The sequence below is a fragment of the Opisthorchis viverrini genome (genome assembly GCF_000715545.1).
Source record: "Opisthorchis viverrini unplaced genomic scaffold opera_v5_95, whole genome shotgun sequence".
Classification (NCBI taxonomy): domain Eukaryota; kingdom Metazoa; phylum Platyhelminthes; class Trematoda; order Opisthorchiida; family Opisthorchiidae; genus Opisthorchis; species Opisthorchis viverrini.
Genome location: NW_008751752.1, coordinates 343,940 through 361,405, shown reverse-complemented (window position 1 = coordinate 361,405; position 17,466 = coordinate 343,940). Strand labels below are relative to the sequence as shown.

General features: G+C 47.4%; 1 protein-coding gene across 1 annotated transcript; it reads right to left on the bottom strand.

Moving 5' to 3' along the window:
* Window positions 1–32: 32 nt before the first annotated feature.
* On the bottom strand, window positions 33–15,866 carry T265_05218 (hypothetical protein; the record flags this gene model as incomplete). Its single annotated transcript, XM_009170173.1, has 4 exons — window positions 33–485; window positions 5,470–5,643; window positions 6,807–6,874; window positions 15,475–15,866. The coding sequence occupies 4 exons, from the start codon at window positions 15,834–15,836 to the stop codon at window positions 97–99; spliced, it is 993 nt and encodes a 330-aa protein (XP_009168437.1).
* Window positions 15,867–17,466: the final 1,600 nt, after the last annotated feature.

Here is a 17,466-nt window from a genome sequence, read left to right as displayed (position 1 = left end):
ACGAAAAGTAAAGACGAAACAATAATAAAAATATTTATCGTTTGGATTCACATATAAACAACGATTGTATATACACAATAAATAACCCTCAAATCGTCAACAGTCAGAGTCCAGTTCAACGGGGCTTTGGAAGGAGTTACCGAAACTATCGCTATCCCGTCCCCGGTTCCTTTTCCTCTTCTTCTTGCGGTTGGACTCGGAGATGGCAGACGACGTGAACAATTCATTCTCAACTACATCCATCCCCACTTCTGTCGGGATTGCGAGCTGGTTCAGTTCCATTTTGAATTTGTTCTCCAAATCTGTGATGGATGGAACCGATTTTTGCCGGTTCACACGACCAAGGACTCGATTTATGGTGCGATCTAACTTGTGCTGGAAATGTAAGTCAGGCTCCAGTGCAGATCTTCTGACCACCGCGCTTGGATTCGTCTTTGGAGGTGACCCAGGTAATTGATTTAGCGGCTTCAAGGGGCTAAATGAACCTGAAAGGACAAAACGGTATTATTAACAGTTTAGAGTAGAGAGGAAATGTCATTAAGTCAAATGCGCTGTGCAAAATGGCAAAATACCGCTTCAGTGCAAGTCACTACCTAAGAAAACACCTAGGACTGTAGCCGTTCGAATGTTGGAGAATAAGGTTCAGCATTGAGGGGGCGAAAGTCAGAAACCGCTATTACTGGCCACTGAAGGCAATCTGTCGGCTGCATCTTTCTTGGTTTTACGTAACTTTGATTTGTTACGAAAAATTTGCCGGTGCTATCACCCGTCATTGCTGCAAGACTTGTACAGTCGCTAGGCGAACAGGAACTTCGAACGGCGCCGCAAGGTAGGTAGGGGTTTCAAAAATACTGAGAGAATGCCGTTTAATTAATGACTAGGCAATGCCCACCAACATCTCTTAAACCTAGTACCTTACTACGAGATCCTAGCTGAGTAAATGACGGTTGTTCATGTGACTGACTCCCGGTAGCGGTTTTGAAGCCTTGTCAGTATGATCGGAAGCAACACAGAAGGTATTGGTCTTCACGTTGTCTATGGACACTGAGAGAGACACTGAATCACCATTTGTGCAGTTCTGGCCACCCATCGTCAAGACTTGGCAGTGTATCCGAGACAATTCAAAGCTGATTAAACCTGTTAGAAGATGAGAGTAGTGCTTCAGGAACGTCATTTTTAACAAGAACGATCACCGCCGTCTGGCTCCAGATCCACACCACAGTTACAATATGCTGCGAAAAAAAACTGCTCCAGTCTAACTAATCCGAGAGATGACATCATTACCCCATGGAGACTGTTGGGGAAAATTTGTCGACGGAACCAATAGTGTATCTGCAAACGTGGGACTCGAGGTGAATCCCATCCAGTCTCGTTTCAAGACTTGCAGGTGTGAAATATACACCAGTTTTTTCATCCGGATCCTCGGGCAAATGCAGGCAAACACACTGAGGGAGAAGCGTTCCGACCTCAACCGTCCTGGACATCAACGGGTGTGTAAAACCCAGATGATTCTGTAGACTGTCGTGCATTTCAGGTATACCTACCACACAAAGTGACAGGAAGGCGCAGCCGATTCTAATTAGGTTCATCGAAGGTAATCTGAACTTTCGTCTGCAGTAAGGACAAAATAAGTAACGAGCAATGAGACGATCCAAAGATCTCAGATGTCAGTGACAACCAAAGAAGTCGAAAACAGTTCAACGGAGCGAATAATGGCGTAAGGAGCTTGACTTCGGTTCATAAAGGATATCCGCAGATTAGGAATTGACTACAATTCCCCAGGACTGAAATACCTTATTGCATAATAGCTCTCCTACCCAAGATGCAGATGATCCAGGAATATGAAAAATAAACCGTTCCAAGAGGGATCCGTTCCTGGATAGGGGGGAGACGATGTGTTCAATCTATTCAGAGCCCACAAATTAAGTGAAGTGCTAAGGTAATGTAGAATATCATAGACGAGATACGCAGTTGAGTCTCAAGTGAAAACCAAATTGATTTGCAACTGAGTGTATTTCTCGAAAAACAGTCCAATTTGAGTTCAAGTAGAACATAAGGTTGACGGAAACTGGGGGACCGCGCCTACCTGATGAGCCCCAAGAAGGGCGAAACCGGTCGTGGGCTGTCAAAGAGTTTTCAGCAACCTTGTGAGCAGTTTCTTTATTCTAAAGTAACTGTTTCCCCAGAGAATAACACTCATTCAACTCAATTGATGATGGAATATTCAAATCGTGTTTCCTAATTCATTAAGTAAGTGTCTACATCATCGCATTGAATGGAACACAAATTCTGCTGTGAGTCAACATTAAATCGCATATTGTTAAGTATTAGCTTAACAGAACGGCGACGCTTCTAACTTTCTACGCCTGGAAAGCTACGGAATCGATCCATTATAGCACCCAGTTCTGAAAGATCATTCACGTTGGCAAACAGTCGGCCATCATTTTATGTTGATCTCACGCCTGCAGTCGATCATTATGCCTTTGCAAACAGTAAGGGTTACGCAAGTCACTTACGACGCAAAACTCACCTCAGCGAAGACGTACCCAACGTTTGGTGAGGTAACAATTGGTTTGGAACATCACATCAAGGTTATTCGGTCTAGCTTTCAGTAACCCGTAATGTACGGAGGTCAGCCGTCACCAATAACCGAACACCACATCATTTGGATGGATGTGTCACGTGCGGGACACGGGCCAAACGAAGGCATGCTCTGATTGGTCAGAATGCCAGCCAATCCAAGTCAAGCACCTTTGGCTCGACGCTTCTCGCCCCCTTAAGGAGATTTTGGCACGACCTTGTGGAACACTCTGTGACTATCCTATAAATGCAGTTGTAATAATTTTCCTTTGTCTCCATAAAGAGCCGTGTGGAACTACCGTGCCTTTCGATATACCGTAGTGGGCGGAGCAGCAAGCCAAGGGATCGATACATAGTTGCACTACGGTTCACCAAGTCACAACACGTAGGTAATATGGCTGTTAGCTATGCCGCAACCATTAGACTCGTTCTACCCTAAACTACAAAATGACGAGAGCGTCTTGATAACTGAAGACCACGCGGGGAACTAATGAGTTTAGCTCTTCTCTAGTAAATAGCGCAGATGACGTCTCTAACGACGAAGAAATAATGCAAGACGATCCCCCTAGGTTCTAGGTTCTACAGGCTCATTTCCAAGTTGTCAGTTTGTATATACAGCTATTGGGGCGAGGTGTCTCAAGTGGTTAGAGCGCGAATTTACTGACCGCAAGTTCCGAGGTTCCCTTCCGACCTCTGCCTCTCGACTTCCCCCGTCTAGGCTTGGGCAACCTGGCAGTATCCCATCCCTCGTGCTTCCTTCGGATGGCACCAGAAGGGTGTTAGAGCTGAACGATTTTTTGTTTTATATACAGCTATTTTACATCAAATTCCATGAGAACGGCATTTCCTAAGGGAATCAGGAGCCAGTCAGCGCGTTCCCAAGCTCCCAGCGTGTGTTGGGGATTATAGAGTTTTGTTCGTCCAGAGTAAGTATCCAACCTTGGGGATCCTGTCGTTGGAGGGGCTACGGTAGCTGATGGATAAGCAGTGTACTCAAAGTCATGGTCACCTTCCGGCTTCTGTTCAACTGACACCTCTGGCTTCAGCTCACTATAGGTAGTAAGCTCATACTCTCGCTTTGGTGATCGACCGTGAAGTTCCTGCGAAAATCTACCGAGATAGCCAAGGAGGATGAAACTCCTGTGTGGCAGTGCAATAGGGAATCAAAGAAACCCTTTGTCAGCTCCAGTTGTCGCGGTATCGTGAAAAATAATATAATGAGGTTGCTAGGTTTTCAAGTATTAGCGTCCATTAGCATCTCCACATTTAAGAGAGTGGCGAAGAAAGATCAAGTTTAGAATAACACTTCTGGATCACTTCATAAATAATAATAGTAGTAGTAATAATACTAACGGTCCATCTGTGGCACGAGGGCCCAGATGCTGCCAAGTTTGCAAGCAACAATCAGAATGCTTGGGGTCGAACCACGGACATTCCAGTTTGTGCCTTAACCACTGGGCCATTTCGAGGTCAGCCCGTAATTAGACATGACCGCCAGCGGAACGCCAGAAGTTATCCACTGGGAGCAACAGTATGACATGTATGCATTGTTCTCTCACTCACAGGTTGGAGCACCTCCCCATTGTCGACTGGGTTCAAGTTTTGGATAAAGCCCAGGCAAAGCCTCCCGGACTCTTTAACACTCACCATTCGGTCAAAGGTTCAACATGAAGCCACCTAAAAAAACATTTCCGGTCTAGTGGGACCGGAGTTTCTTTCTGCTTTGCAGCTCCGAAGATACTCACAAACCCCTCCCTTTCACTGGCTTGACAGCTGGGAACTACCCAAAAAATCCAAAAGAACTCTAGCTCGATTATGCTATACTTTCAAGGTCCACTCTACGTCCGATTGACCAAAAAGTATCCCTTGGTCAAACTCTGCTTTTTTCCTTAATTCTATGTATATCATGTCCTACGATACATCCAGGCTCCTCGATATCAAACTATCGTGCACATAACTTGAACTAGGAAGTCGCGGATGAACAGGAGTTCTTATACCAGAATTTCGGACTGAATTCTACTAAGCATAACATTGTACGGAAATGTGAAAGCAGACCTACTGATCTGAATTGTATCTTCCAAGAAAAACGAACTACTACAAGCGTTTAAAAAATAATCGACCAATTCGGTATTTCGCTGCCATGGGGAGCGAGATAACTCAAGTGGTTAGAGCGCGAATTTGCTGACCAGAAAATCCGTGGTTCGAACCCGACCTCTGCCTCTCGATTTCCCCTGTCTAGGCTTGGGCAACCTGGCAGTATCCCAGCTCTCGTGCTTCGTTCGGGTGGCATGGCACCGGAAGGGTGTTAGAATTGAATAATTTATTTATTTTTATTTCGCTACCATGCCACCCGGAGGAAGCGCGAGGGTTGAAATAAAGCCAAGTCGCGTAGGCCTATAGAGGAGTAATCAAGATACAGAGCTTGGGTTCGGACCACACAAGTACGTGCCCTAACTACTGACCTGTCTCAAGTACTTCGAAAGTTAGCTCATGTTGTGGAAGCGCGGCGTGCTGCATTGAAGCCTTCGCGTCGGATGTAGCTCTTTGCACTTGTCCATTATTACGAAATCCGGACTACATCAAGAAAGGAAAACTACTGTCCGACAATCGTAGGGCCGTCCCTTTTAATCTGACCTGTTTTCTCTTTTTGATAGGTGGAAATAAGGTAAATTCGGGTGAAATACACGAGTGCTGCCATGTGTATTTCCAGTAGGACGTCCTCTAGTTTTCTTAAAAAATAGCGACCAATAAACTACAAAGTCCAACATTATTGATAAACCAGTAATCCCGGAAGTGGTATAGTCCCCGCGAAACAGCTAGTAGCGAGAAACTGATAGTAACGAAGAATGAACAGAACAATATAGCATGTAACGATGAATTGAAACTCACTGGGAACCTCCAAGGATGTTGTATCTGGTTTTATGCGCTTCCTCACGGTAGAACTGATCCGTGGTACAGGTTTCTTGGGGGCAGTGAGGGCTTCCAGAGAAGAGCCAATGTGTTCTAGTTTTTGAGCGAATTCACGAAGAGTATCCTCGAGGTGGGAGCGCTCAGGTTCAGATTCTGATGGAAAACAGAACACGGGGTATCGAAGAGGTTATGACGTGGGTAGCGAACGTTTGTATTTGGACGCAGCATTGGATCTAATGCTTTAGCACTAGGAGGCAAGGCACTAAAATAAAATAAGCTAGTATTTTCGGAATCTTGCAAAATCCAGAAAGCTGTCAGCTAACTGAAGTCTCATGACTTCCCCACTTTGGTGTTTCCGTTCAGGAAAAGGATGGGAACGGGCGCTTGAATTGGTCCTGATGCTATCGAGAAAGATGCTAGTTACCCATAGACAACTCATATGAATTTTGATCAAACTTTAATGCTCATAATGCCGTAGCATATTGCTCGTCAAAAATATACCTTCTACATGCATGTGAAGGCCCGCTGCAAGTTCGAATGAAGAACTGAAAACAGTTCTGGTTAAGTGATCCATTCACTGAGGAACAGCTGCGATCGAAGTGCTTGATTTGATCCATTCACTGAGGAACAGCTGCGATCCTTCCACGTCAGATAGTATGCACCATTAGATATGGCAGGTCCACCATAGGCTCCTGGTAATCTGTCCGTGATACGCTAGTGAACCGAATTCGTCGTCGTTGTCATCAGATGTTGGAACCGCGTGGTTCCACCTGCCGAAGTTTCATTCGTCGCCGCACACAGTAAGGACTGGTCTTCTGGCGAGAATGATAACAGTAATGTTCCACAGCGATTTCGAAAAAATTGGGCAGATGACGTCCCAAATAGAAGAACCTGGCTCATTGACTCGGTTATACCGGATAGCCAAGCCAGATTGGGAAGCCTGAGATATTGGAGCTCAAAACTAATCCAAAGATGTTTACGATAGGACAACTAGCTATTTATCAGCTATTAAGAATGTAGAAGTCCCGCATATAAGATAATATCCGCAGGGTTGGACACACACGTAGAGCAGATCAACCTAGAGGGAGCTGCAGTCCACAAGTGTAGTGCCAAATGCCATCACGGGTTTGAGCTGAGGTCATCATTGTCAGGGACAGCACGTCAGAATGGGAACAGTTTTCCCTTGCCATTCATGAGATGCCAAATGCTTAGCACAACAGAGTTTCCCGTCCACATAGAACAGGAACCAAATTAATCCTGACTGGTATACCAACTAATTACAAATGAAACCAAGTAGGAATAAACACAGTACTTACTGGAAGGAGTTGACTTCAACACGTCCTGTCGACTGGAACAATAAACACGTGAAGAACATTGATCAGAACTACGACGACCCGAGAGACGATAACAAAACAAAATAAGGACAGTAACGCATATGGGGAGGGGGGTGCGAATGAACTCAACAGAATTTGGAGGGTTCAACACTGAAAGCGAAGACAGCGAGGGATAAACTAATCAGTGGTCAGACGAGTAGAGATACAGTGCGTCACAGTTCAACATGACGAAATCAAGTATAACCTAGGATATAACCAAAACCATGTCCTCAGCAGCCTTTTCTGTTTCCGGGTCACCTGAAACTTCTTAATCACGAAATTGTCAGCAGTGAAACTTTAGACGCTAAAGTCGTTCACCTATCAGTGGCAATGCTGTGGCTTGCTGAACGGTCGTGCAACTCTGTATCGGTCCCTTGGCTTCCTGCTGCACCCACTATGGTATATCAAAGGGCAAGGTAACTTCAGACAGCCGTTTATGGAGACAAAGGAAAACCATCACATCTGTATTTATAGGGTGATCACAGAATGCTCCACAAGGTCGTGCTAGGATATCCGTGAGGGGATGAGAAATGTCGAGCTAAAGATACTCGATCCGGATCGGCCGACATTCTGACCAATCAGGGTATGCCTTCGTTTGGTCCGTAGACTGCACGTGACACGTCCGTCCAAATGATGTGATGTTCGGTCATTAGGGTGGGATCACAAACAGCGTTGACTACTAGGGACTGAATTCCTGCTATCAGCATACAACCAAATTGAGGAATCAAGTAGGCCTCAAGCCCTCTTTTAAACGACCATCAACCGGCTTAGTGTGATGAGACCCCGAGTCTTTTGAAGCTCTTTAGGCTTTGGTCCCTCATTAATGGTTCTACATTATTAGAAAAAAATCATTCAGTTGTAACACCGTTCCAGTGGAGCAGTCGAGATGCAGAGTTTGGGTTCGAACCACGAACCTTACTGTCAGTAATCACTGATCTATCTCGAGCTCGCTTCTCCATCAACATCCCATTTGATTGCAAATCAGTACAATACAGCTAAAGTTCAGGTGTGATATTGTTGGGGATGTCAGTACCCCCAAAAACCGTTTATTTTTCGAGTTGTTGCCAATGTGCCAAACACTATTCTGAACATTCAAGTATTCTTTATTGGTAGTAAGTTACCCACCGTCCGGAAAAGCATCATTACTCCCAACCTCTGGGAGTTTAACACATCAAACCAACAACTCGACCGCACCCTTGACGTGGTTGTTGGGTTTGAGTGCTGCAATGATCCCGTGGATTACACTAACCCGAAACTCATTCCGCAAGGTGCAAGCAACCACACCAGGAAGGTACCATGTTGTGCCCACACCTCCAACACTCGGTCAGATGATCTGGATAGAAACCGAAAGCATCCATCAGCGACATTGACATCAGTTAGCCACCATAACGTTCAGTGTCCCCAGTCAAGCACAATCAAGGTCACGAGAATGAACTGTGCAACTAGGTCACGTGGATCCCAATGTGGAGGATGGACAGAATCCAAGGCACCCAGATTTTTTGTGCGCGAGCTACGGCTGACACCTTGTCGTCACGGTCGGGCTTCTGTGCTGCAATGATCCTGAGGGCTAGAACACAGTTCCTAAAGCTGAAGTCAAGCAAAGAAGGCCCATGGGTAGCAGCCCGACAAAGAACGGCGGGTTCCCTAACTGCGAGTAATCGCATTACGAGGCTGTCTGGAGGTAAATTCATACTGCCATGTGCGATGGGTGTGAAGTCAGCAAGGCGACTTCTAACAGGCGACCAGCACGTCCACATTCATGGAGGCAACGATGACGCCTTCCCTCGAAGAAAGTGGGGATAGAAAACGTCGGCCCTAAAAACCATGCACTCTGATAACTTAACGGTTGACGATGACAGCGCATTCCTGAATACGCTCAAAATACTTTTAAACCAAACAGTCTGGTGTTGCTAAAAAAAGCATCTGTTGTGCACAGTCGCATCAGGACTGAAACGGTGATGCTTTGCTCCCTGTGACCTCGGGATAGGGCAGTCCCATTCAGCCGAGGTCAGCAGGCTCCCGGCACGGTCCCTAAAGAAAACCCTACTGCCCGTTGGTACATGGGTCAGAGTTTTTAGTCATAGGTTAACCGCAGGGTCGCTGAACAAAACCCTACATCCTCCCACCGCCTTGTGGGTCAGACTTTTGAGTCAAAGGGTTAAAATGAAGTACCTGAACCAAACCCCCTTCCTCGGCCTGAGCAACCGGAAAGTATCATCTGCCCACACAGTTATTTGTCCACCGATGTCCCTCCCACGCCTCTTTCGGCCACACATTCAAACGTCATTTGATTGTCCATTATCCTACCAATGTGCTTTATGCACCCCGCTGCCTATTAACAATAAACAAAGCAGCACCTTAATAATCCACAAGATGCTTTCTACAAAGGAGCTTTTAACGCCCGTACCGTATGTGAAGTTGGCAGACAGGCTATTCTTGCTGGAACCTTATGCTCCCTAAAAACTGATCTATGCTGTGTCTCTGAAACACGAACACAAGCCCCAAGAATGGTTATGCTTCTCAGAACGCCATGGACGAACTCAAGTCTTGCAAATTTCTCCCTGTGTCCGGTGATCCAGAAGCGATGACATGTGGAATATATGGCGTGGGAGATGCCCTCAGCCCCGGAGCTGAACTCGCTCTGCTCGATTGGATCCCAGTGAAAAGACGTCCTTGCGCCGTCCGGTTATCCAGCTCAATCAAGCTCAATGCCTCTCGATGAAAAGGCGGTGCCTGTTGGTAGTGTCGGCTTAGGCCTCAACGCACTGCAGTCCTGACGCTCAGAAGGATACCTTCTATCGTGAGTTATCCGGGCTCATTTTTCAAGCAAGAAGCACCGACGGTTGTGGGGCTATTCGAATGTCCAGTTCGGTCGTCTATGCTCCTTGGAATCACACTTGGGCGGTCGATCCGGAGTAGGTGCTCATCGCACAGACAACGGAGAGCGACTCCTCCAATTGTATGCTGATCATCAACTGTTTTTGGTCAGTACAATCTTTTAGCATAAACGCTCGCATCGTGTAACATGAGGGCCACCAAATGAAAATCAACCATGGACCCATTTGGATCACATGGCCACCAACTATCGGTGGAGAGCCACAATCCAAGACTGCCGTTCCTTCTGAAACACAACTTTATTCCGATCAGGCCACGTTGCGTACACGCCTGACAGTTCATTTCCCCTCAGGTCCTCGCAAGTCAGCAAAAAGCATGTCAATCGACCATTTTCAAAGAACTACCATAGCTAAACACTATTGATCTGAGCCAACCCAACAACTCTCCAAACTAAACCAATACTGTACTAGAGATGAGCACGTGGAGGAAAGGTGGCAAAATGTGAAAGGAGCTATGCAAGCGGCGTTCAGTGCTGCCTGTCCGACTTCTGCGATTCGACCACAAGGTCACTGGATGTCGTCAAAATCGCTATCCATCACTGATGCCAAGAAATCCATGCCAGCAGGTAACGAGTAGGACGGCGCAGGCAAATCCCTTAAACGCCAAATAGTGCAGAGCTTAAGGAAAGATAGAGTTCTGGTAGGAAGATCGAAAGCTTCGGAAATGAAAAAGGTTTTTGCTATCGGAAACAGCCGTGCCCCATACCCTCGGATACGATCGACTGGCCCTAGAAAGGCAGTGGTCAGTGAAACGATAAGTGAAAAAGGCGGATCATTAATTCACTCGCGAAAACCAAAGGTACCCTGAGATTTTATGTTTCAAAGGCTGACTGAACACAGGAAGAGACATATCGCTGAAAAAACAGGCTGGGTTCGGTCCTACAAGAAGATGCACCAATCACATTTTCATCCTCCGTCAGATTCTGGGACAGCAACACTGCTTCCAGCAACCAACAGTGAGGGTCTTTCTTAACTTCCAATCTGCCTGACTATCAGGCACTATGACCGTTTATGGAGCGGAAGCGCCCTCTAATAAATTCTTGACCCTCTTTAAGGTTTAGTACGCGTAGGTGTGAAAATATGCAGGAAGTTCTCGTCTGAGTTCACCACACCAAGTGGTTTCAAGCAAGGCTGTCCTCTTTCACATTTCCTCTCAAACTTTGTCACCGATATGATTAAGGAACACTCACTCACAGCCTGTTATGTCTGTGGAGTCAAAACGCTGCCACAGCGCTCACTCGTCTACCTGGGCCGCTGTATTACTCCCGGTGGTCTAGTCAAAGATGACATTCTCATCCGGACTGGGAACGCTAGAGCGGCTTTTGTGAGCCTGCATCATCTGTGACCTAGGCAGGACATCAGTCTATCCGTCAGTTGTCGAGTGTACAACATAGTATTATACGGGTCATAAAATTAGTCGCTGCGCGCTGAGGACGTCAAAAAATTTGTGTTTGACAATCAATGTCTGGATCATTACCCGAGTCTGGTGGGAACGTCGGATAGGCACTGCTGAAATACGTCGAGTGGTTTACGGAAGAGATAATTCGTCCATAATAGATGAACTGACTACGCTCCATAGGTTGCGCTGGTTTGGCCACGTGCTCCCTATGCCAGTTGACCGACTTTGTTGAAGGGATCTTTTTGCGCAACCACGCGAAGGGTGGAAACGGGTCAGGAGGTCAAACCACGGTTTGCAAGCGGAGCATTATAAACCATTACCAACAAACTCGACTGTGCTGGTCATTGCCGTCCCCTTGGATGGGAACGCCGAGAAGCGAAACGTCAATGAATTGTCGGACATGGCCCAGCTGCGCCCTAAGTGGCCGGAATGCATCCAAGCTGTTGCCTTCCATACATAGCTGCCGCCCCGACCTCCCCAACGAGAAGTCTACTGACACCCCCGTATACATGCATCAATTATATCAGCTACTGCCTCTATCCCACCTCATCAAATAATCAGTGAACGAAACCGTGGCAGCTATAACCACTGCACGGCAAGCATGCGGTCTTACAGCTGATGATGAGTTGAATAAACTCAGGTTGTTAATGTACTGGTGAAGATGAACCAGGTAAACATTAATCATGGTTAAAACAGGTGCACTTCGTCTTAGGTCAGGTCATCATACTGAGGCTTGCTTGAGTCAGCTAGAAGCAAATATTATACATTCACTCCTGTGAGCGAGCGTATTTACATGCCAAAACTAACGTGCGAAGAGTTGTTCTTCACATGTTGCGACCTAACCGCTGAGTGGATACACAAATGATTGGACCTCCACGCCTAATCTACGAGCTGTCAGGCTTGGGCAACCTGGCAGTATTCCAGCCCTTGTGCCTCCTTCGTGGGGTATGGTACTAGCGGCATGATTGAGCCAGTTTCGTTACCCATTGATGAGATGAGTTACGGGGTGCCCATCCAGGGTAGTAGCAGCTGTCGACCCGAATGAGTTCACTGGTTAGTGCTTCCATACTTCGTACACGATCTTCCTTTTGATCAGAGCAAAGAGAGCTCTACGAGGCAGACGGTCTTTGGCATGCGGAATACACATCCTAACCAGGGTAACCTATGAAGCAAGTAGATTGTGCATCATGGGGGAGTTCCTTTTTCCAAAAAACATCTCGTGTACTTCAGCATTGATAATCCAACGTTCCCACCAGACCTGGCCAACGCTTCCGAGATACGGACGACCAAACACTGATAAATTTCGTATGTCCTAGGCTCGTAGGGACCATTTTTCCGGTCCAAAAAGCAGCACGGATGGCATTGCCACAGTGTATTTTCCGCTCTTGATAGACAAACGAATGTCAATCCGGCATCAAACGTATCCGAGGTGCGCAAAAGCTGAACTTGCAGCTTCCTGATTCGAGAAGTAACCTCGTCTCCAGCCAGTCCACCGAAACCTACAGAACTGCCCAGGTAAACAAAACTATCTAGCACATTGTTTGGCTAGTCCGCAATAATGAGGTTCGGGTCTGAACCCACCCAACCTGGCAGCAGCTGTTCACATTTTACAAACTCGAAGCACCTATAGGACCGCTTAGCAGAATTATTTGGGCCATTCAAATTAGTTTGCACTTCCAAATGGTCTGACCCAAGAAGAGCAATATCGTCGGTATACTCAATCTTCGTGGGCACATGTCCCAGGGGTATTTTGATCTCGAGGTGGTAGGGGCAGGTCAAAAAGATGCAAGCAGCACATTGGTTGGCCTATTCGAGCAGCGGAACTGAGACGTCTTCAGGTGTTCGACAATCGTTGCCTCAGAACCATAGCTCGTGCGGGTAGGTGTCGGCGAATCCGTAACGAGGCAGTTAGAAAGCGTGTTTTCGGTTGTGTAACGGGTACTTCCATTGAAGAATGTGTCCAGCACCAGAAGCTGGGTTGGTTGGACATGTTGCGTATGCCGAAAAGAGTGCTGTTTTCCATGCCCAACTCAGAGTGGCGTAAACAGAGAGGTGGCCAACCCTTGACTTGGCAGAAGAGTATGAAGGAGATCACGAAACGCTTGGATGCTGTCGGTGCTACTCGCCTTCCAGGGTGGGGACCGCGTGATCCTCAGTGCCTGGTTGGAGACACTACAAGATACGACTGTCAACCGATGTCAGTAGCGTTCTTGTTGTCAGTTTCTATCCAGATTGCCTGAGTGAATGTCTGGAGGTGTAGGCACCTCGGAATGATTGTGTTAAGCTAGCACTAAGTCCCTCCCCCATCCACCTTTATTCTTTTCTTCACAATAAGGCTTTCAAATAAGTCATGGTTGTACGGCAGTGAAGCATCGGTGTTGAACACCGATGTCATGCTGTCGATGATGATGATTCTTCAAGCTGCTGATTATCCGGTGTTTGCCACCATAGTCGCTAGTTGCTAGTACGGCCTCTCTAGATTTGCCAACCGCGAAAAACAATCACTGTTGATAATCGGAAGGAGTGACAGCACTCGTCACAGCACTCGTCGCGAAGTGAAGGTAGAATCGAAAAAATCCCAGATAGGGTGAAGTCCAGCCTGATTCTCGCGAATCTGGCTGTCCCGATGATGAATCAATCTGCGTATCAGAGAACAAGTTAGAATCCAAGGTTACTAGGCTTATGTCCGATGCCCCATGTGTTACACTTGTCGAGTTATTGCCTTGCGAGAGAAACGTTATTTTCCGTGGTTAATCCAGAATGGCCTAAATCTAGATGTGAACTAATTATGACATGGTAGAAGGGTATGAAAGCTGATACCAAATGTTTGGGCGCTGTTTGCCCTTCGGGGTGGGGGCACCCATGTTTGCTGCGAAAGAGTGGTGTTCATGCTGTCAGTTGCTATCCGGAATGTCTGGCTGAGTGTTGGAGGTGTGGACATTTCGGATATTTATAGTAGGCTGGCTGTAGGTCCCTCTCTCCGTTGCACTTTCCTATTTTCCATTACGGAGCCTTATTTAGACAAACTGGCATGGTTGTACAGTAGTGGGGAACCGGGGTTCTTCCCTGAAGTTACTGCCAATGACGATGATGATGCGAATTAACCCCGGAACTTCCTTGATCCTGTGGATTAATGACGTCGGGACATCCTTTGTTGCGTGCACACGTCATGGCAGGATTACCTCCTAGGGACCCGAAGATGCTCTCGAATGTCGACGATGTATTTAATACGGTTTAAGAAGCTAACGTTTGAGTGGTTCTATTTTATTGCCAAAACTGAAAAGCGCCGCTTAACACCAGGGTTGATGCTTCAGTCATGGGTGGGGCTTTCTAACACTGCTTCAGTAGTACTAGACGCGCTCAAGCTTCCTGATGCTGCAGTACACTACATTTCCGGTCGCAGACGCGTCGCCATCTACCTATCTGTCTGACATTTGCAAACCGCTGGGGGGTAGGTCATTCGGGACACTCAAGGACCGTTTTCTGACCGTGCAGTTCTTTGTCCGATCGCGGAACACTCGTTTACCACGAGGTACAACAACTGGACTTAGCGTCACAGTTTGCCAATAACATCAGGCCATCGCATAAGTCTTATCACACGTCAATTCAGAAGGTGGTCAATCACAACCTGCCCGAAACAAATAACAATACTGAAACATGGGAGTCAATGATTGACCTGACACTACAATCCACGTTTCTTCGCGTACATCCCATGCCATGCCTGAGCAACATAGGCACGATACACGGCATCGCTAGTGGTGGTGACAGCGTAACCCAACGCTTAATGTTTCGAGAGGTTCGTTACAACCCGACATTCATGCATACGACCGGCCTAATGTCAACCACGGGATTCATCGATAGGCCCACAGTCGTTTCCTCTTCCAATGTCCTAGGATTCAGCGCACGATCAACCCCTTGGGTACCTTCAGGACGCCCGACGTCCAATTTAGCCGCAGAGATGTTGTTCGACCCCTGTCGTTTTTAGAGGACTTCATGCGCAATCGTTGTTTCCCAAAAGTTCTTACGGTGCCCTCATGGCTATCCGACGACCGGATATTTTCCCACAGCACCGCCCTCCACTCAAATTTGCCTTGCGTGTGGTTTTTTCTGCAGGTGCCTGACCTAGTCCATACACAGTTCAAACCACGTCTATTTCCGGATACTTTACGATGTACCTAGGTTTATCGTAACCAAATCTTCTTACAATTTTCCTGAAAAGGCCATCATGATCGCCAAATACTCGCAAGACCATTGAGTTCATACTTTGCTGTTTTGATGGGCGCTGGTCTAAAAAACTGTGGAACCTCACTGAACCTACCAATCTTCCGTTCTCCGCACTAAAAGATGTACGAAGGGCAGCTGGTAGACTTCATGTTGTCCGTTGGCACCTGGCAGTCTGGCAAACAACAGATCGAGCGGCCCAGGATCCTTCTTCGCTATAATTTTGAAGGGCGAATCTTCCAGCTCCCCTGAAGCCGTCAGCTGTTGTAGATTTCTGTCTACACTATCATGCCCACGATCCATTTTCTTCATCACACGCTTCATAAGCTTTGAGAAATGTGGAAGCCGTAGATCAAGTAGCGGAACGGCATCCCGACAGTCTGGAGGAATTTCTAAATACATCAATAAAGATGATTCCGAATGCATTGTTCGAGAAGGTGATGTAGCAGCACTCAACATTCACAAGAATGTAGTCACGGTGCACACCAGTTCTGAAGTGAGCAGATATGGAAATTGGTATTAGTGGAGTCACACAGCACACATTAACAGAGTTGGGTAATGCAGAACAGAATACGGGAGGGAAGCAACAATGTGTGGGTATTGAGACGGAAATGGCAGACCCAAGTCGAGTGAGGTACAAAAATAGCTCTACGTCACTCCAGGGGGTGTACAAGTGGGTCATTGTGGTCACTAGAAAATAAACCGTTTTTGGGGATACTGACATCCCAAACACCTCCCCTTGAGGGGGAAAAGGTCAGTAACGGGCTTTTCTGGGGTCCATTTGAAAAGGAGTGGTTTGGCGTCGACGGCGACCTGTCCATCTTCTTGGTGAAAGGTTTAGTTCACTGGTTGATGCGTTCTGTGTCGCCGGCTGCGTTACATCAGGTGTGGTCGCCTTCAGTTCAAGTGTCCAGAAGTATGTCGAGTGGAAGGTCGCTCTGGGATGCTGGTGGCTCTGATAGATGGCATGGACTCAGTTGATTCTTCTGTCGGGTCCAGATGTCTAGGCCAACAGAGACGTAATACATTATGCTGCCGCGTTTTCGTAAGACGTGTCCTTCGATCCAGCGTTCGTGCCTTGGTCAATAATCCCGCGCAGAAACACTTGCACCCACTTGAAACTGGACTGGCTTTGTGTTCACGTTGGGCTGGGAACGAGCTGTCGGTGCTGGAGACATTGCCGAATTGATGGTTCGCAATTTGCGGCCCGTGAGCGCTTCAGCGGGTGATTTCCAATCTTCCAGAGAGTAATTTGTAGTCCGATAGACCAAAAGAAATCTCTAATATAATAATAATACGTTCAGCTGTAGCACCTTTTCGGTGCCTAGCTTCCATGCCACCCGAAGGAAGCACGAGGGCTGGGATACTGCCAGGTTGCCCAAGCCTAGACAGGGTAAGTCGAGAGGCATAGGTCGGGTTCGAACCACGGACCTTCCAGTGAACAAATTCGCGCCCTAACCACTGAGACATCTCGCCCCCAAAGAAATCTCTGAAGGAATTCAACGGGCGTCCCCTCCCCTCGAGATTTGAGCAGCGCCCGCTTGAACGTATAGACAAAACGTTCTGCCTGACCGTTTCCCGACCTAAAGCTGCCACCTCGACGTGGTGGTGGGGCTTGAGTGCTGCAATGATCCCGCGGGCTACACTGGCTGGAACTTCGTTTCACAAGGTACAACCATGCAAGGAAGACCGAATGGGAACAATCAGAACAAGAGCAGCGAGACCCCGTGCTACGGGTAAATGTGCTACGAGGCGGCTTGGGCTACTGTGATAGAAGTGTGAAGTCAGTAGGGTGTTTCCCCCAGGCGACCAGTACGTTCCTATTTATGGAAGCAGCGATGCTGCCTTCCCCCGAGGAAGGATGGGTTAGAAAAGGTCGGTCCCAAAAACCGCACACTGCGATCGCCCGACGGTTGACTGTGACCGCCGGCGCATTATCCAATACGGTCGAAATACTTTCAAAACCAAAGGGCCCGGTGCTGTTCAAAAGGCACCTGCTGTGCGGAGCCGCATCAGGAATGAGACAGTGATGCCTTATTCGCTGCGCCCTCGGGTTAGGCCAACCCCCTGCAGCCGAGCAGGTCAGACT